The 20,321-nt window shown below is 45.6% G+C and overlaps 2 protein-coding genes across 2 annotated transcripts in view; one reads left to right on the top strand and one right to left on the bottom strand.

Annotated features, from left to right (window-relative positions):
* The window catches only part of SEPTIN11 (septin 11), a 137,084-nt gene extending 125,903 nt beyond the window's left edge, over nt 1-11,181 (bottom strand). The window contains exon 1 of the mRNA XM_061420559.1: nt 11,019-11,181. The gene's annotated coding sequence lies outside the window, so the exon portion shown is untranslated. The remainder of the gene's footprint in view (nt 1-11,018) is intronic.
* A 69-nt stretch (nt 11,182-11,250) lies between these two features.
* On the top strand, nt 11,251-19,212 carry SOWAHB (sosondowah ankyrin repeat domain family member B). Its single transcript, XM_061420552.1, has one exon. It carries the CDS (start codon nt 11,628-11,630, stop codon nt 13,959-13,961), a length of 2,334 nt encoding a protein of 777 aa, XP_061276536.1. The 5' UTR covers nt 11,251-11,627; the 3' UTR covers nt 13,962-19,212.
* Nucleotides 19,213-20,321: the final 1,109 nt, after the last annotated feature.

The raw sequence follows: 20,321 nt of genomic DNA, 5'->3' as shown, positions 1-20,321 counted from the left end.
GATAATGCATTCTAGCAGCCCCAGAAAATGAATAGATCATGCTATTCTGAGTCCTCTCCACAACTAATTCTTTGTCAGTGGAGAACACAGTCCTACCTACAGAACACATGATCTTGTTGAGGGGACCACATGAAAATGAACAAATACAGAAGTTATTGTTAATAGCAGAATGTTAGATGCTGTGCAAGTTAAGTGCAAGAACTGTGTATCCAATTGCTCACTTGCCATCTCTACTTAAATGTCTAATGGACATCTCAAAGCTCACTTTCCCCAAACAGAAGTGCCTGGAAGTGGAAGCTGATTTATCCACATGGTCAGGAAAGCCCTCTGGGAGGGGGTGACATCTGGAGGAATGATGAGGGTGAGCTAAGACGGTGACCAAAGGCGAGCGGTTCAGAGCAAGGTGCTGGTGTCTTGTTTTGTTTTAGGAAGGAAAGCAACCCTTGGGGATGAAGAGAGGAAGAGGATGAAGACACAAGGAGAGGGGCAACAGAAGGAGTAAAGGTCCCGTGGAGGCAGGGGGTATGTGGGGCTCAGGTGAGAGAGCAGATCAGGGGTCAGGGTCTTTGAAGGGAAATAGTAAGAAGAGGGCAGGGGCTAAACGATGCTGGCTCTACTCAAACTTTCAGGGTCTGAAGCCTGGCTCTGCCACTTACTGGTGACGAAATAGTAGGAAATTACACTATTTGGATCTTGAAGCCTTCCACTATAAAATAAAGATACTACTAGCTCCTACCTCATAGAAATCTGTTGGGAGAAATAAATATATTCATAAGTGTGAAGTATTTGGCTCCATGTCTGGCACAGAGCATAAAATCAATGTCATTATTACTACAGAGATCATGAGAAGAAACACCAATTCAGAGTCAGAATGTGAGCACTGGAAAGAACTTCAGAATTATCTGTTCCAATTTCCCCATGAAGAAATGGAGGTCCCAAAAGTTTGTACATTGGCCAATTTAGAGATAGTTACATGGAACTTCCCTAGTGGTCTGGTGGTTAAGACTCTGCTTCCAATGTAGAGGCTATGGGTTTGATCCCTGGTTGGGGAACTAAGATCCCATTTGCTGCGTGTGGCCATACATAAATAAATAAAATTTAAAAAGTAAGGCAGAGTCAAGACTACAGTAGTTACTTGAAAGTCTGTGCCTTTTCTAGCTGAGCATCACAGACAGATTTGGGAATCTTAAGAATGTAGGTGGTAAGTGAGTCTGGGAAAACAGACAACATCCTTCAGGTAGAACCCAGAGAACAAGCAAAGAACATGGAAAGAAGAGTTAACAAGGGAGAGTCAGAGTTGGGTCTGAGAGGTGAGAGAAGAACCAGGAAAGAGTAAAGATTGTAGAAGCCAAGACAGAGATTCCAAAGGGAGAGAAAATAGTCAACTGTGTCAAGTACTCCAGAGAGTTGAGGAAAGATTATGCCTCTGGTACAAAATGCTAGATTTGATGTCAACTTGATGTGAGCACCGATTCCACAGGACACTGAGCTCTGAAACTTGATTTTCCTATACACAGAAAATCAGAATATACATGGAAAATCTGTTGACTCCTTTAACAAACTTTTAGCCTGTATCTTGTAAAGTTGGCAATGGAGGGAGACTTTCCAATCAGGGAGGGTTCAGTGGACCTTCCTCCAGACCCTGAAATTAACCTCATTCTTGGGGTGTCTCACCCTAAGGTAAATTACAGCCACAACAGCAGACTGGCCTTAGCAGGACAAACCAGGATTTTATAGTTCCTCTCATTGCCATAGTATGGCTGAGATGGGTCAAATATTTAAGCAAGATACTAAAGATTAGATCTCTAATGCTGGGGCTAGTTATAGATCTTTTTTCTTCTCTTTCTAGGCTCCCTCCCTGTGTGTGTGTGTTTGTGTGTATGTGTGTGTGTGTTAGTCGTTCCATCGTGTCCAACTCTTTGTGAACCCCATGGACTGTAGCCCACCAGGCTCCTCTGTCCATGGGATTCTCCAGGCAAAAATACTGGAGTGGGTTGCCATTCCCTTCTGGGATCTTCCCAATCCAGGGACTGAACCCAGGTCACCTGCTTTGCAGATAGGTTCATTACTATCTGAGCCACCCGAGGAAGCCCCGGGTTCCTCCATAGAAAAATTCAAATAATCCCATAACTTTTAAACGCCATTTCAACGCTCAAGACTCCAGCTCTGACCCCATCCTTGAATAACTGCCTATTCTAGATCATTCCTTAGGTGGCTAATGTTCATCCCAAACTTAACCTTTCCAAAAGGGAATGCTTGACTTCCTGTCCCCAAATCAGATCTTACCCTGATAGTTCCAATCTTGGTGAATTTATATTCAACCCACCAGCACATTCTCCAGATCTCAGTCCTTCTCTACATCCAATACCTTGCCATTCCAAGCTACCACCATCTCTTGCCTGGCCCTCTGCAACTGTCTCCTAATTTTGTTTCTACTTTGCATCCCTGATAATCTATTATTAACACAGCAGCCAGATATTTTGTTATACATAAATCACATGCAGCTCTCTTGATTATAACCCCCAATAGTCTCCCATCACACTTAAACTAAAACCCAAAACCCACTAGGTCTTGCAAGACCCAGATTCTGCTCATGGCTAAGACTTCTCATCTCATACTTTCCTCTCTCATTGTGCTCTAGCTTAGCCTCTGGTTTTCTCTGTTCCTCAAATACACCATTTGTTGTTGTTCAGTCGCTCAGTCATGTCCAGCTCTTTGAGACCCCATGGACTGAAGCACACCAGGCTTTCCTGTCCTTTACCTTCTCCTGGAGCTTGCTCAAACCTATGTCCATCAAGTCAGTGATGCCATCCAACCCTCTCATCCTCTGTCATCCCCTTCTCCTCCTGCCCCCAATCCCTCCCAGCATCAGGGTCTTCTCCAATGAGTCAACTCTTTGCAGGAGGTGGCCAAAGTATTGGAGTTTCAGCTTTAGCATCAGTCCTTCCAAAGAACACCCAGGACTGATCTCCTTTAGAATGGACTGGTTGGATCTCCTTGCAGTCCAAGGGACTCTCAAGAATCTTCTCCAACACCACAGTTCAAAAGCATCAGTTCTTTAGTGCTCAGCCTTCTTTATGGTCCAACTCTCACATTCATACATGACTACTAGAAAAACCATAGCTTTGACTATACAGACCTTTGTTGGCAAAGTAATGTCTCTGCTTTTTAATATGCTGTCTAGGTTTGTCATAGCTTTTCTTCCAAGGAGCAAGTGTTTTAATTTAAAACATATATGTAATTTTTAATTTGTCAGTTATACCTCAATAAAGCTGGGGGAATATAATGAATGCTTGATGGGAATTTTCTGTTGGTCCAGTAGTTAAGAATCTGCCTTCAGTGCAGGGGATGCAGGTTTGATCCCTGGTCAGGGAACTAAGATCCCACATGCCACAGAACAACTGAGCCTGAGCACTCTGGAACCTGTACACCACAACTAGGGAATCCATGTGCTGCAACAAAAGATCCCGCATAATGCAACGAAGATGCCAACACAGCCAAATAGATAAATATTTTTTTAAATAGTGTATGCTTGGGCAACTCTCCCCAATTAAAAAACCAACAACAGTTTCTTTCCTTGTTAGGAATATACTTGATAATAAAGCATAAACAATTATAAACACTTTTTTTTTCTTTTTTGATAAGAATTTTGTGAAATAAGACAGAGAACAGACTTGTGGTTGCTGGGGGGACAGTGGGGAGGGAATGGATGGGGAATTTGAGGTTAGCAGATGCAAACGGATATTTTATATAGAATGGATAAACAACAAGGTCCTGTTGTACAGCACAGGAAATTGTATATTCAATATCCTGCGATAAGCCATAATGGAAAAGAACATGAGAAAGAACATATATATGTATATAACTGAGTCACTTGCCTGTACAGCAGAAATTAACACATTCTAAATCAACTATCCTTCAATAAAATAAATTTGAAAGAAGAGCTTGGTGAGATAAATGTATCAGAATTCTTGTGCTCATATGACAAAAATTTATAGCAGTTCTACAACCAGCATTTTTGCGTGTGAAGTGATACGCTTTAAGCATCCGAACTATCAATCATAAAGCGTAAATAAGAAAAGAAAATGAATTATCTTTTCATTGTGAAAATTTTGATTAAATGATCAAGAGTATATACTAAATAGAAAAAGTTGTCATAGAAGTTTATTGGGCAATTAATTTATAAACACATCATGCTAATTTATATGGAATTCATGGCATTTTGCTAGCTTTCTATAATATCACATTCAGTTCTTGTTTGATTCTTAAAATCTTTTGGTCATACCCAGCAGCATGTGGGATCTTAGGCCTCTGATTAGAGATCGAACCCACACCCCCTGCTTTGGAAGCAATCTCTTAACCACTGGGCCATTTGGGAAGTCCCACATCACACTCATTTCTGACATAACATTAGTTAGTCCTTCTGAAATGTTTTCCCATCCTGCTCCCCTCTCCTCCACCTTCACCTGACTGTCTCCTCATCACTGAGATCTCCACTGATTGATATCTTCAAAGAGAGACCTTCCTCGTCCATCCTGGCCAGAATAGCTCTCCAGTCAATATCTTATCACTTGGCCCTTGTACCTGATCACTGACATTTTCTTATTTATTTTTGTGTTTATTTTCTGTCTTTTCCCTACTGGACCTAGGTTTCCTAAAAGAGAATCTGTCTGTTTGGTTTATCATTGCATTCCAGCTCCAGCAAAGTGCATATATGGTAGGCCCTTGATAAATATTGATGAATAAATTAATGACTAAAGGCTCAGGACAGGAGAAGAGAAATAAATGCAGTGAGCCCCATATCATTAGATCATCTGACTTGTAAATTAGTGCCCTTGACCTCAGCTTGTAGTCCAGCATAAAAATGCTTTCCCCTGGCTATTTCAGAGCACCCTGGGAAGTATCCAGGCTTCTGGAAGTCCAAATCTGAGATAGAGAGAGGAGAATGAGGAAAAAGGGTGGGGGCGGTGAGGAGGAGAAGAGAGAAGAGAAACAGAAGGGGAGGGGGAGAAGGAGGAGAGAGAGAAAGAGGGAGGGTGGGCTAGCACCCTGGGGGTCTCTCCTGCCTTTTGTGGTGCACCTTAGCTCCAGCTTTAACCTGGAGGGTTGACACTGGGCAGCTCCACCCTCTTGGGTGGAGATTTCCACTCTACAGCCACAGTAGAAGTTTGGACAGAAGGCAAAGAACAAGCCCATCAGTATACATCCTACAAAACATACGTATATATTAATAGCAAGGAGAGCTACTTCCTACAAGACAATGATCTCTGTCCTACACACTTCCCATACTTGTTCTGAGGATCAAATAAAGGAGAATAAGCTGGAATGTGACACGCATTCGTGAGTCACTATACTACACTGTTAGCTGAGCGATTGCTCCTGGCAAAATGCCATTTGTGTTACTCATACCGTAGTACTAAAGATTTACGTCAGTGATTCCATGGTATCCTCTCACTCCTAGATGACTTCACTATCCTCATTCAACACCCCAAGTCACAGTTCTGTGATGGATCTCCTCCAAAGCCTCTCACTTCCACTACATGTGGTCAGGCTCTTAATCTCGTCATCAAGCCTAAATCATTTTATCTTGAAAGCCTTAAGCCTCAAGACCTAAGAATATCTGATGTCCTACTTACAGTAACCTAAACTTCTAGCTCTATATACACTTACTGCCTTGTACCTACTTTTCAACCCCACCAAGACGTCCTCAAGTACCTCCTCCCCATCTCTTAGCCCCCTAATTAATGCAATAGCCATTTTTCTTCTTTCTGTTCTCAGTGGAGGAGTGGCTCTCTATCCTCTCCCAGGGAATCTCTCCATCTGAACTCTGGACTCCAGCCCCACCCCCACACGCTGTTTCATCAATTATTTACCCTCTCCTCTAGGTCTTTCAACTTATCCTTTCTTGGCTTTTTTCCCTCAGCACATAGACATGATCATATCTCTTCTAACAACTACCAAAAACAGACCTTAGGTTACATGATCTGATAGTCTCCATATCTAGAATTCTCTTTCTCCTCCTTTTTTCAGGGTCAAATCTTTCTTCCTGCTAATCACTCCACACCCCTCCATAACCTGAAATCTGTCCTCAGCATTCTCCAGAAACTGCTCCAGACCTGGCCCCAGTGACCTAACAGGCTAGGGTCACATTTCACCTCTTATCTAACTTGGCATCAACTCTAAAAGGCTGCTCCCCCTTCTAGTTCTGTGCTTCCTTGATACCACTCAGGGGTGTTCCCCTGCCCCCTCCAACTGCTCCTTCTAAGTCTCCTAACAGGTTTATTTCCCTTTTTCACCCTCCACCCCCTTCCCTTCCCACTGCTGGCATATCTCTTTCTAAGCAATTTTATCATCACCTGTGGCTTAAATGACTGCTTGTATACACTAACAGCATACATTGTTGGAGCCTCCAATCTATATGGCCAACTGTCTTTTAGACATTCCTGTTTTTAAGGCCTGTAGCCATTTCAAACTTAGTGTGACCCAAGCTGAACTGATCATCTTTCTTGTTTCCAGAACTGACTTTTTGTTCTACATTTACTCTTTGTGTATATGGTTAACACATCCATCTAGCGAGTTGGCCAGGTACATGAAAGGAGCCAGCTTGTTCCTTACCTCCGACTCCTCTGGCTCCGGATCCTATTGACATGGCCCCATCTCTCCAATCCATCCATTCGTCTCTTTCTCTAACACTGTTGAATGTAGACCTTTTGGCCCCCTTTTCTGGATTATGTCAGTCATTTCCAGACTGTACTTCCTGCTGGCCTCCATCTCCCTCCTCCAGCCTAAAGATTTGATACTGCTTTTTTTCCCCTGTGTCATTGTTATTCAGTTATGTCTCTTTTCCTTCAGTGTCTTTTTCAAACTAAAAAGGAGTATATTCTTATTGTAAAATAGCCAATCGCGTATAAGGCTGTAAAGAAAAAGTTAAAGTTACCCTGATCCAGACCTCAAATCTTACTCCCAAATACACTTGCATTTCTTCTACTTCAACTTTTTTCTTTTTTTTTCCTAAAGTTTTTATAGGTCTTTCTTTTTTTGGCACACTGTGCAGCCTGTGGGATCTTAGTTCCCCAAGCAGGGATCCAACCCACGTCCCCTGCAGTGGATTCTTAACCACTGGACTACCAAGGAAGTCCCTCTTCTACTTTAAGAGGCACTTTTTTCCCCCTCATATTTTAATATCTCTGAAATCAAATTGTATCATACAGTCAGTGTTGTCTGAGATTTGATTAAATACATTATTGCTCTGCAATGTGCTATTTTTACTTATTAATATGGGTCACGATTCCAAACCAGCACTTATCTCCAGGATGCTCTTTCTAAACATCAAATCTGGTTGGGTCACTACCCTCCCCCAAATTCTTCAAAGCTCCCCCTCCTTAGCCCACCTCCACTTCCTAGGCCCCTCACCATCTGACTCTCTCCTACTTTTGCAAGTTTTGTTTCCAGCACATCTTCACACATCCTCTTCCTCAAAGTCAAGGATATGTATTTGCAGTTAGTTCCCCAAATAGACTCTGTTGAGCCAGATCTTGGTGCTGTTGTACCTTTGTTTCCTCTGCCTCTTCCTCACCTCTTCTACTCCAAGTTGCCTCTTACTGGAAAACTGTCCCCGATCCTCTGCAAGCTAAGCCTGAGTTCTTCCTTTACGCACTGTCTCTCAGTTTCTCCAGCATCAGATGCATGTCTTTAAGTTACTTAACACACAGGTTTAAGCCTCTTTTACTTGTTGCTTCCAATAAATCATTAGCTCTCAAGTACGTGTTCTTCTTTATACTCATTTCCAGCAGTGCCAGGGCAACATAAAGTGTTAGTTGATCGGTTGTGTCCAGTCTGTGCGACCCCATGGACTGACCATGCCAGGCTCCTCTGTCTAGGGGATTCTCCAGGCAAGAATACTGGAGTGGGTTGCCATGCCCTTCTCCAGGGGATCTTCCTGACCCAGAGATTGAATTTGGGTCTTCTGCTTTGCAGGCAGATTCTTTACAGTTTGAGCCACCAGAGAAGCCCTCTGAGCTACTAGGAAAGCCCAACATAGTGCCCCATAAATATTTCTGGAAACAATGAACTGTATATGAGGGAAGCATAAAAATGTTCCCTGAGATATGGTGAAGAGCATTCTTATAGACCATCACCTTAACCTGGGACAAGAGAGAAAAAGGAGGAGAGAAGGGGGACTTCCCTGGTGGTCCAGTGGCTAGGACTCCATGCTCCCAATGCAGAGGGCCTGAGTTCCATCCCTGGTAAGGGGACTAGAGCCCACATGTCTCAACTAAGGGTTTGCATGCCATGACTAGGACCTGGCACAGCCAAATAAATAAGTAGATATTAAAAAGAAGAAAAGAGCGAGGAGAGAAAGTCTGGACATTAAACCACCTGGGCACCCAGAAAGCTAAATAATGGGGGTTTTTCTTCCTTTTTCCCCATTTTCTACTCCTCCAGCCCTAGTTGCACCCTCAACCAAAGATAATCTGATTTCAACAACCATGACTTTGATGACCCCTTCCTTTCTTTCTAGTCTAAGTGCTTCAAGTTCAAACCTCTATGTCATCACCCTCTCTTGCCACAAGTACCCTATCCAGTTTTGAAAAGTACTAAAGGGGGATTCTTTCCACTTGCCACCCTTCAGTGCCCATCTGAGTTTTCCGTTTGTCTTCCCTCCTGCCCCAGGTGTGGATACACCTGGCAGGTCCATCAAGACTCCATTAGGAAAAAAAAAGAAAAGAAACTAAAGTGCAATACAAAACATTTATTTTAATAACTATTCTAAAGGCTTGAATATCTGGGCTTCCCTGATAGCTCAATTGGTAAAGAATCCGCCTGCCATGCAGGAGACCCCAGTTCGATTCCTGGATCGGCAAGATCCGCTGGAGAGGGATAGGCTACCCACTCCAGTATTCTGGCCTGGATAATCCCCATGGACAGAGGAGCCTGGCAGGCTGCAGTCCATGTGGTTGCAAAAAGTAGCTTTCACTTTCAAAAGCTTGATGTTAATGTGGAGACCTCAGTGGGAAACACTTATCCCCTCTTAACCCTGTTTTGGGTTCAGATTCAAGAAAATGACAAAAATAGACAAAAATGTTTCCCAGTTCTTCTTTCTGACCTAAATAATTTAAAGCCAAGGGTTCCAATTCATTCATGGAAAAGTACCAGGGTATGTTGGAGACTTAAACCAAGCTCAGCTAATGTGACCTATGTGTCAGTCAGTAAAACTGGCCCACGATAACACAAGTTGACAATTGTGAGGCCGAGATACTTTCAATACCTTCCCTTAGCAAAAAGGACAGGGGCTTATGAAACAATTAAAAATAGGAGAGCAAAAGAAGAAAAAGTGGAAAGATGAAGGGAGTACAAGAAGGAAGACTGGCACTGATGTGGAGGAGAAAATAGGAAATATGGCCAGCAGAGGATATAAAAAATAAGCATATTTGCTGTTACAGTTGGGGTGAGGATAAACAGTCACAACAGAAGGAAATAAGAAGGCAGCTAAAGAAAAGAATGGGAGAGGGCAGGGAATCAGATAGGTAAGTAGATAAAACAAGAAAAGTATTTGGGCCTGTGTATAGCTGAGCGCCAAAGAATTGATGCTTTTGAACTGTGGTGTTGGAGGAGACTCTTGAGAGTCCCTTGGACTGCAAGGAGATCCAACCAGTCCATTCTAAAGGAGATCAGCCCTGGGATTTCTTTGGAAGGACTGATGCTAAAGCTAAAACTCCAATACTTTGGCCACATCACGCGAAGAGTTGACTCATTGAAAAAGACTCTTGAGGCTGGGAGGGATTGGGGACAGGGGGAGAAGGGGACGACAGAGGATGAGATGGCTGGATGGCATCACCAACTCGATGCACATGGGTTTGGGTGAACTCTGGGAGTTGGTGATGGACAGGGAGGCCTGGCATGCTGCAATTCATGGGGTCGCAAAGAGTCAGACACGACTGAGTGACTGAACTGAACTGAAAGACTAATAAAGAAACAGAACAGGACCAGAAGGATTATTTCAGGATGAACATGTGGACAGGTAAAATGTAGAAGAAGCAACGGTTAGGAAACACGCTGTAATTCTACTGTCTTGAAGAGGCCAAGATTTTCATACTAGAGTTTGTCAAGATCTAGTCTACAAATGGGACTTCCCTGGTGGCTCACTGGTAAAGAATCTGCCAATGCAGGAAATGCAGGTTCTATCTCTGGGTCAGGAAGATCCCTCGAAGGAAAAAAATGGCAACCCACTCCAGTATTCTTGCCTGGAGAATCCCCATGGACAGAGGAGCCTTGTGTCCATGGGTCGCAAAGAGTTGGACACGATTTAACAACCACAAAGTCCATGCATGGGTCGCAAAGAGTTGGACACGATTTAACAACCACAAAGGCACACAGGCAGTCTACCAGTCCCTGGAAGTAGGAAGTTTACAGCCCCTCAGTGGAGAATGAGAGTCAAGCTGAATGCTGGGGACAACCTGGTGGAATCCAGCCAGCCTGTACTGCTCTCACATTCTGAATGCCTGGAGGAAATGTGACATTTGGAGGGAACCAACTTCACCATTTGAGCCAACACAAAAGAGACTGTACAAATCTCTTCTGTTCATAAATTTTGGAGTAAATAAGAGCAAGGGCACCAGATAACTTAACTGTCCATTTCAGCTACTAGGGAATTCACACATCAAATTTGATTTTTTTTCAGCAGCTTAGCGTGAGACTGCTAGGAAGGAAAAAGGCCTTCCTGTAACCGACCTGTAACCTTCAGAGTGATTTCTCTTTTCAGTGCAGATTTTGGGCGTATTCGGACCCCTAGGAGCAAGCGTCCGGAGGAGTCGCCCCAGGGGTTATCCCGAGATCTAGATGGGCTTGCTTTGGAAGCGAAATTTGTCCCCCACCCCACCCCCCCGCACCTCGATGCTGCCTCCGGGTATCTGAAATTATTAGCCTACAGCGTTAAAGTAAGGTGTGTTTGGAGAGATCTCAAGACGCTGGTTAATTTGCACCTTTTCCCCCACCCAGCGACTTCAGCGCGGACTTACTCTAAGAAAGGAGCGGGCGAGAACAGCTCTTCTATTGTTTTCATTTCCTACGTGGCCGAAACCTAGAGGAGCGGCGGGTCGCCTACCTGCCTTCCCGCCCCGGGCCGGGAGCGGCTGCGCGACCGGCCGCGCGGTTCGTGGCCGCCGCCGGGTCGCCGGCCACCTCACCTATGGCGCTTTCTTCCCGGTTCGGACCCGCCTGACTCATCTGGGATGGGTGGCAGGGGTGGGGGAGACCTCACAGGGCGGAGGGACAGGAGGAGGCGGGCCAGGCCCTTCCCCCAGAGCCGGGGAGGAGGCGTTGCCAGGGCGCAGGTGAAGCCGGCTCCGGCCGATCCCGGGAACTTTCGCCGCGGGGAGTCGCGGCGCGCAGGGCCGGCCCAGGGAGCCGCTCTCTCCCACCTGGGCGGCGCGCGGGGCCTGTGGCCGCGGGGAGCCCGCCACCCTCTCGGCACGTTCTGGGTCTGCCCGCAGGCCGCGGCTGATGGAGGCGGGTGGCGCCACTCTGGGCGCAGGTGACACACTCCAGGCCGGGGTTTCCGCTGGCGCGGGAGAGCGCCGGGAGGGCGAGACGCAGACACCTCGGGGTCGGGGGACGACGGGGCCGCGATGGCCCGGGAGCTGAGCCAGGAGGCCCTCCTGGACTTTCTCTGCCAGGCCGGGGGCCGGGTGATGAACGCCGCCTTGCTGAGCCACTTCAAGAGCTTCCTCCGCGACCCCGACGCGCCCCCCAGCCAGCAGCAGCGCCGCCGCGAGCTTTTCAAGGGTTACGTCAACTCGGTCGCCGCAGTGCGCCAGGACCCCGACGGCACCAAGTACGTGGTGCTCAAGAGGAGGTACCGGGACCTTGTAGGGGAGGAGGAGGGGCTGCGGCGACCCCGCGACCCGCCCGCGGGCGCCGCCCCTGCAGGGGGAGCTGCGCCCGGCTCCCCGCTCCCCGCGCGCCGGGGGGAACACCCGCCGCAACCGCAGCCGGGGAGGCGGATCCGCCGTGAGGAGGCGCCAGCAGGTGCCGCAGCCCCGGTCGCAGACGCAGGTTGCAATGGACTCCCCGCGGGCGGCGCCCGGGAGGCGGCGCGGGGAGGCGGCAGGCCGAGGGGCCGCTCCGGACACCGGGCGCCGGTGCCCGCGGCCGCTGTGGCGGCGGCTGCTCAGGACCGAGCCAGGTGCGCGGCGGCAGAGACGCAGGGCCGCTGCTGCTGGGAATGCCTCCAGAACGGCCTGGGGGGGCTCCCGGACCCCGCCACCGCCAGCGCCAGCGCCGCGGAGAAGCTGGCCCAGGACGACCGCGGGGCTCCCAGGCCGCAGTGGGAAGGTGTTTCCGCGGAGCCCCCGCCAGGGCCTGCCACGCCCCGCTCGCCTCCTGCCACCGTCGAGGCTGCTGCACCGCCCGCTGTCTTGTCCAGTCCCAGTCCCGCAGGAGATCCTCCCGCGCCGGTGACCCCGGGCTCCGTGCACTACTCCACTCTGCAGCAGCAGCAGCAGCGCACTCGCGAGTGGGTAGCCAGACACCCCCAGGTACCCGAGACCCGGGACCACGGCCCAGTCCGAGCCTGGTCGGTGCTGCCAGACGACTTCCCTCGGCTGCCCTCGGAGCAGGGCTCCTGGGTCCAGGAATCTGAGTCAGCACCCGCGGAACCCCCTCCTCCTTCTCAGTCTCTCGTCTTTCCCACTGTTTCGGAAGTCTGGCCCGGGGATTCTCAGCTGGCAGTCTTTCGCAGCATTCGTTGTCAGCTGTCCCTCCAGGATTTGGAGGACTTCGTGGAACAGGAGAGCCATGGCAGTGAGGAGAGCAGCAGCGGCCCCAAAGAGTCCCCTGGAGGTTCCGAAGACGGGCTGCGTCTGGCCCTGGTAGCCCCAGATGGGAGAAGACTCAGGAATCCAGCCGGGGCTCCTCCAAAGGAGGCCAGGCCCACTAGGAGCCCCCAGGGCCTCAGGAATGTAGGGGATGCTCACACCTCTCAGCCGGTCTCCACAGGAGCTGATGGTCCTGCAGGCGACCCCCAACCTTTATCCTGGCCAGCTCCCAAACTAAGGAGATCCCTAAGGAGGAACTCCAGGGCTGGGAGAGCCAAATTGTCCTCCTCTGATGAAGAGTGCCTTCAGGAGGATTTGCTGAAAAGGAGCCGGCGCCCACCCCGGTCCAGGAAACCCTCCAGAGTGGGAGCCATGTCCAGCCCAAGGGTGGATGCTGCATTGACACTAGAACATGCAGACATTAAAGCTGCTGCTGCCGCTGAGCGGAATCATCCACACAGCTGGCAGGTCCCTGGAGGGGACAGGCTCTCGGCCTTGGTCCCCCACAGATCTTCGGAGCACAAGTCATCCCTTGTCCCCCTCGATGCCAGGGAGCATGAATGGATCGTGAAGCTGGCCAGTGGCTCTTGGATTCGGGTGTTGAGTTTGTTCTGGGAGGACCCCCAGCTGGCTTTGCACAAAGACTTCTTGACCGGGTACACTGCCTTGCACTGGATAGCCAAGCATGGTGCCCTCAGGGCCCTTCAGGACTTGGCCTCAAGTGCACAGAAAGCAGGGGTTGCTCTTGATGTCAATGTGAAGTCCAGCTGCGGGTACACCCCACTGCACCTTGCGGCCATTCACGGCCACCAGGGGATCATCAAATTGCTTGTGCAAAGGCTGGCATCTCGTGTAAACATCCGGGACAGCAGTGGGAAGAAGCCTTGGCAGTATCTGACCAGCAATACCTCTGGGGAAATATGGCAGCTACTGGAAGCCCCACGGGGCAAGCCCATTTTCCCCGCCTATTCGTTGGTTCGTAGCTCTTCCCCCACCAGGAAGGTCAAGAGCCAGGAAGTATCTCGACATGTCACCCGAAAGACTTCCTTAGCTGCACTCCTCAAAAGTCAGCACACCAAATGGAAGCTGGCCAACCAGTATGAGAAATGCCCCAATCTGAGGGAAAGAGAAGAGGACAGTGCCTGAGGGGAGCCCCTCTCTCCAACATGGCCTCCACACCCCCATCCTTGAGCTATTCAGTGAGAGAATCCAGGGAGAGTGGAAAAATTGCTGAGGGGTTGGTTGAGAGGTCAAGTGAGATGGCCTGCCTGTTTACCTCCCTTTATTCTGTGTCAGCACATCCTGGGCCTTCAAGGTCATCCAAGCTTTCTAATGGTGAATGTAGACAAGAGTCAGGTGCCTAAACCTGGGTGTTCTTCCCCTTCCTTTGCCACCTGGGCACAGGTGGCCACGCCATTCTCCCAAGCAGCCACCCCAGGCCTTGGCTAAAGAGGGAACAGATGTCTAACAAGAAGAGAGGCAATTCAAGGAACTGACAAGCCTCAAACAAAATCCTCTCGCTGGCTAGGAGCTCTCTGGCTTCCATTCATTTGGAGAATATATCTTGGCTGAGAGGAAAAGTACCAGGTTTGAAATCAGATGGTTCCTCTTCTTTCCTCTCTCTCTCTCTCTTTTTTTTTTTTTTTTTTGCATTCAAATCGGTGCAATAAAATTATTACTGGAGAGTACAAGTTGCACTAAGAGATTCATCTACCCTATCCTCAGGTTTTCCTTTTAATGCGATCTTTGGTGGCCAGTGCAAGAAAAGATTAATGCCTCTTTTCAGAGAAGCAGTTGGGTAAGATCCAGTTGTGACTGACATTCAGGCCCTGCTTTTAAAAAAAAATCAAAACTAAGGGGAGCTTTCCAAATGTAAAAACTGTATGGCTCATTTGCATAGTGACTGAAACCATCTTTTATGGAAACTCCTGTGACAAATGGCAGAATTAGCATTAGTAGTTTTTAGTAGGTCTGAATGGCCAATATTCATACTCATGAAAAGAGAAATGATTTTGTTCTGGGGATGCAATAAGGGTTGTGAGGTGAATGCATCCCCACCAGGAATTCTCTAAGCTGCTAAATATAATTTTATTTGCACTAAACTCGTTGCCAATTAAGATTAAATATTAGCCTTGAGTTAGTGCTGTGTCTAACAGGAAGTGCTCTTTTATTTGTTTGTGATGAGACTGATCTCTGTGGATCCATGGAATAAAAATGACTAGTTAATAAACTGCAGCAGGACATCAAGATTTCAGAATGTCAGTTCAAAGAGAGTTGCAAGGTTAAGTGTCCAATTCGAAATAGTTAATTTTTTATGGAGATATTTTTATGTGCTGTGGCAATGATGTTGTATTTTTAACGTATTTTTGTGTTTCTTCTGGCTCCCCCCCCCATTAAAATATCAACAGATATTTGTAGTTTATTGTTCTTCAATAATGCTGATTACTGTTAACTTTCTTCTTTACAAAATTGTGTCTCAGTGAATGTCAAATATTTTTGTTTCTTTGTAGTTTTACTTTATAATTTTGCTGAAATAAATATCTTTCTGTTCTATTAAAAAACAAAAAACAGGCAGAATAAATGAATCTAAGTATTACTTTTCTCCAAAAAGGCCTATACTCAGGATGAAACTTTAGCAAATCAAATCAAGAAAGCTACAGGCACAGATGGCAGGTGTATGGTTAGGAGAAATGAAATTTTTAAAGATAAAAGATAAACACTTATGTGAATACTCTAGTAAACCCGGTGATCTCCAAGGGTGGAAAAAATCACAAAAATGTCAACTTCTTTTAAAAATCAAGGAAATGTTTTTACTTTACCATGTTGTTATCACAGTGTCAATTTATTCAACAAGTATGTTTTCATTAGTGCTGTGGAATTTATAAAGGTGAGTGGGAAACGACTTCTCCCCTCTTGAACTTAAAAAATCTAACAAGAGTTTTTGCTGGTTGATTTATACCATACCTTTCTCCCAAAGTATCTTTTGAAGTTGCATTATATTAGGTATAAGCTTTTGAAATGAGACAAAGGAAAAAACAAAAAGATGCTACCAGGAATGAGGACAAAACCACTGCAATGCAAGAAGAAAGTTTTTTTCAAAGTGTCGTAAGTACAAAATTAAGTGCTCCAAAGGGTTTCTGAGGAGACTCCTTTGGGCTAGGAAAATTAGGGCGGGCTGCTGGAAGGCCAGGCATCTTTAGGTGAATGATCTTGGCTTTCCACAGAAACCAGCTGTGTTGGTTCTACCACATTCTTGACTGGCTGCCACTGTGATTTCATAGCACAGCATTGACTGATTGCTCAATGGTTAGAACACAGTCCCAGGTTCATTCTTAGGAGGATCCATCAGGTCCCTCTGTCCACACACCACACCTCTCACTCTGATCAACTTTCTGACGTGGTTAACATGTATTTGGGGAGAGGGTGGGGCAGAAGAGGGTTTTGAGAGCAGAGGAAAGCACAGACCTGATGGAGTCACTCTTTTGCTCATGTCATAAAGCACAGACTAGGAGGACTGCCCGGGCAATCTCCTCCCGGCCTCTCTCTTCCACGCACCCCACACTGACGCCTCACCAAACTACCGGAGTGCGAATGCTCTTACCCTCAAAGTTTCTGTCCTGGTGCCGAATTCTTTCAGCTTAGAGTGTCTTTTGCTTCTTTCCTGGAGATAATGTGTGTTTCATAGGACAGCTCAGAGGTCGATGCCTCCGTGAAGACAAAGCTTGGGGATGTATTTGGAGGACACGTAGCTGCTCATGACTGTGCGGGGTATGTGGCATCTGCGGTGTGGCAGCCTGTGGTGGTGTGGAATAAGGTGAGGATGGAAAGGGAATGTAAGGTCAAGTTGAAAAAGATCTTTTATGATGTGTGTGTGTGTGCTTAGTCGCTCAGTCGTGTCCCAGTCTGTGACCCTTTGGACTGCAGCCCACCAGACTCCTCTCTGTCTATGGAATTTTTCAGGCATGAATACTGGAGTGGGTTTCCATTTCCTCCTCCAAGGGATCTTCCCAACCCAGGGATTGAACCCAGGTCTCCTGCACTGCAGGCAGATTCTTTATTCACTGAGCCATCAGGCTTCCCTGATTTTACATGTCAAGACAAATAGTCATAAAAGAGACTTCCCTCATAGTTCAGTGGCTAAGACTCTGTGTTCCCAATGCAGGAGGCCCAGGTTAGATCCCTGGTTGGGAACTAGACTCCAATGCCACAACTAAGACCTGGAGCAGCCAAAGAAGTAAATAATTCTTAAAAAAAAGCCTATTAAAGATAAAAAGAAAAATAGGCATTTTCCAGAAAGCCAAGGATTGTCCAATCTCCTCCAGAAAACCTTAGTGTAATCCAAGTATGGAAACTTTCCTAATGTCTTAATTTGAAAGCAAATAAGTAGAGACAAATTGAAGTACTGTATAGGATGTATTCAATTTTGAAGTTTCCCTTTCAGATTTTCCTTGCCTTTGATGTTAATGCTGCTTTGCTGGCAAATAGGGGGAGGCAATAAAATAATTTAAGAAATAAAAATTTATTATTAGAGGCAAACATTAGAAACTGGTGATAATCTTAGCTCAACCACTTGCTTTTTTGTAGATAAAATTGTAAAGTGGTGAGTTTTAATCTTATATGTAATATCTACTGTACTGTTATTTTCTGCTAGCAAAACTGCTTTTGGTTCAACATTTCAGGATGTTCCACACAGCATGCCTTGACTTCCAGAGGATTTGATTTCCTTAATGCATTTTTTAAATCAAGTAAGGCATTTTTTAAAGTAACAACTTTTACCTATATTTAATAGTTCACATACCATACAATTCGCCTATTTAAAGTATACAGTTAAGTGGTTTCGAGTATGTTCACAGAGTTGTGCAACCATTACCACGATAAATTCCTGTATATGTTTGAGAACTACTGACCCAGGGAATGAGGAGCCACTGACAGTTTAATGAAGACACATATAGACTAGGGTAAAAAAAAAAGAGAGAGATTCCTCTTGCTGCAGCCAGGGAGACAAACTAGAAGCAAAGATCAGTTAGGCTATTGTCATGTCTTAGTTTCATACTGGAAATAGGATTGTTGACTCCATCAGCTGGATGAGGTGAATAAGTTTGAATGTCTAAGATGAGGAAAGAAAATTTTAGTTGGAGGGGCTGCCTTACTTGATTAAAATCAGAAAAAATTAGGTAAGCCCCAGAAGGATCTCTCCATTTCCTCTCATCTCAATGCCCTAGTTCAGTGACTAGACCTCTTCATTACTGTGATGATGGTCGAGGTTCAAGTTGGCACTGACCTAAGAGTATAAATTCAATCTCTGTATAGGCTGTTATACCACAGCAGTATTAGTGTGTGTGCTTGTGTTCGCTGACATCAAACAAATAATTTAAAATGTGTGACGAAAGGGTAGACTGTGTAGTATTTAGGGTCGTGGCAATGAGCTAGGGTGCCTGGGTTCCTGTTCTGGCTTGGTCAACCTTTAACTTCTTGGTTTTCTCATTTTTAAGATTTATTATTATTATTATTATTTGAAGATCAAGTGAATGAACACAAAGTCTTTAGAAAATATCTGGTACATAGTAAATCCTCAATAAATGTTGGCTATTATTATTTTAAACACCATTCAAAATATACAGTTCACTTAAAATTTCCATCCATGCTAAAGATAAAGAATTCTCTAGTTGATTAAAAAGGTGCTACAAGAATAAGATTTGCTGATAAAACCAAACACTTTTCCTTGTTTTGGATATAAAAAGAACTTTTATGTCTCATTTCAAATGAAAAAGATCTTTCAACTGTCTCTCGTGTGTAACAATCATGAGCTATTATGGTATGTCATTAAACAAAATTAGGTTTTAATTGAAGTCATGTAAACTTATTAGCACCCATCGAATTAGCAGCTCTGGTTTAGTCTGGAATAGAAACCCAGGCAGAGGTCTGAAGGGGTAAGGCTTATGGGGAGTCAAGTGTGTGTCTATGTAAAGCTACCATCACTCGGGAAATTTGAAATATCTAAATTCAACCATGCAGTAAACTTTACCAAAATTCCACTAACCTGGTCAAGATGAAGTCTCACTGATTTGAATTAAAAATTACTGACATGTTGAAATATTCTTCCTCTTTACTCTAGCACTTCTTGATTCCTAGCTCCCAAGTTGGCCTCCTCTTTTCTACTTTTAAGACTTTTTTTTTAAAGGCATTACTGTATGTAAGTTATGCCTCAAACAAGAAAATGATAGGACAAATAAGGAGAAAGATATTTTTGAAGTTACATGTTGGCGTCAAAGCCAGAATTCTGTTTTTAGAGTGTCTAATTCTTCCATGTGTTCTATTTCTCCTTTTGAGAAGAATGAAGTGACAATGAAAATTGCTCAGTCGGGTCTGACTCTTTGCAACACTCTATAGAGTCCATGAAATTCTCCAGGCCAGAATACTGCAGTGGGTAGCCTATCACTTCTCCAGCAGATCTTCCCAACCCAGGAATCGAACTGGGATCTCCTGCATTGCAGGTGGATTCTTTACCAACTGAGCTACCAGGGAAGAGTGAATATTCCCAAATCTGCTGCTGCTGCTGCTGCTAAGTCGCTTCAGTCGTGTCCAACTGTGTTCGACATAGACAGCAGCCCACTAGGCTCCCCCATCCCTGGGATTCTCCAGGCAAGAACACTGGAGTGGGTTGCCATTTCCTTCTCCAATGCATGAAAGTGAAAACTGAAAGTGAAGTCGCTCAGTCGTGTCCAACTCTTCGTGATCCCATGGACTGCATGCAGCCTACCAGGCTCCTCTGTTCATGGGATTTTTCAGGCAAGAGTACTGGAGTGGGGTGCCATCGCCTTCTCCATTCCCAAATCTAGCAGGTATTAATAGGTATTTTAATGCCATCACACTTTCTGAAACCATAATTGTTACTCTTACAGAACTTTATTTACTTAAATAAAACCAGTTCAGTTTATATTCTTACACCATAAGATTTATTGCTTTTATTTGAGATGTATCCAAGATTCTTAATAAAGGAAGGCATCTGCATGAAGCAGCTGACCAAGTGACCATGAAAACTCCTAATCCTGGGACCAATCTGTGACTCTTTGAGAAAAGGACACAGACAGAAGTTGTATTAGGTGCCACCTCACCGTAACTCTATGTCCCTTATGTGAGTGTCACCTTACACGTTCTGTGGTCTCTTGGGTCCAGGTGTTTTCCTGCTAAAAGCTTCTTTAAGACCACCTGGAAAAGCAGAGTGAAAGAACAGGTGGACTAGTATTACCTGGCAATCTCGGATCGTGGGCACAGGACTGTTTTTATTCTACCAGAGTTAATGTTTTCTCTTTATTGTGGTAAGCATCTGACTCAAATTCCACTTTGGAGATGTTTCCTCAGGTTCAAATTCCTTATGTCTTTATTTTCTATGAGTTAAGAAGAGAAAATCCTTATCCTTTATAAATTTAAAGCCACAGCATCCAGATACTGGCTTATGATGGAAATTGGATTTGCAGTAATGAACTGTTGGTGTTCCTTAAAAAA

The sequence above is a fragment of the Bos javanicus genome, chromosome 6 (assembly GCF_032452875.1).
Source record: "Bos javanicus breed banteng chromosome 6, ARS-OSU_banteng_1.0, whole genome shotgun sequence".
Lineage (NCBI taxonomy): Eukaryota > Metazoa > Chordata > Mammalia > Artiodactyla > Bovidae > Bos > Bos javanicus.
The sequence above is the reverse complement of the archived record's forward strand: the minus strand, read 5'-3'. Positions and strand labels throughout refer to the sequence as shown.

Bases quoted from the DNA above. Each gene is read 5' to 3' on its own strand.
- SOWAHB (XM_061420552.1), top strand. From the start codon at position 11,628: ATGGCCCGGGAGCTGAGCCAGGAGGCCCTCCTGGACTTTCTCTGCCAG.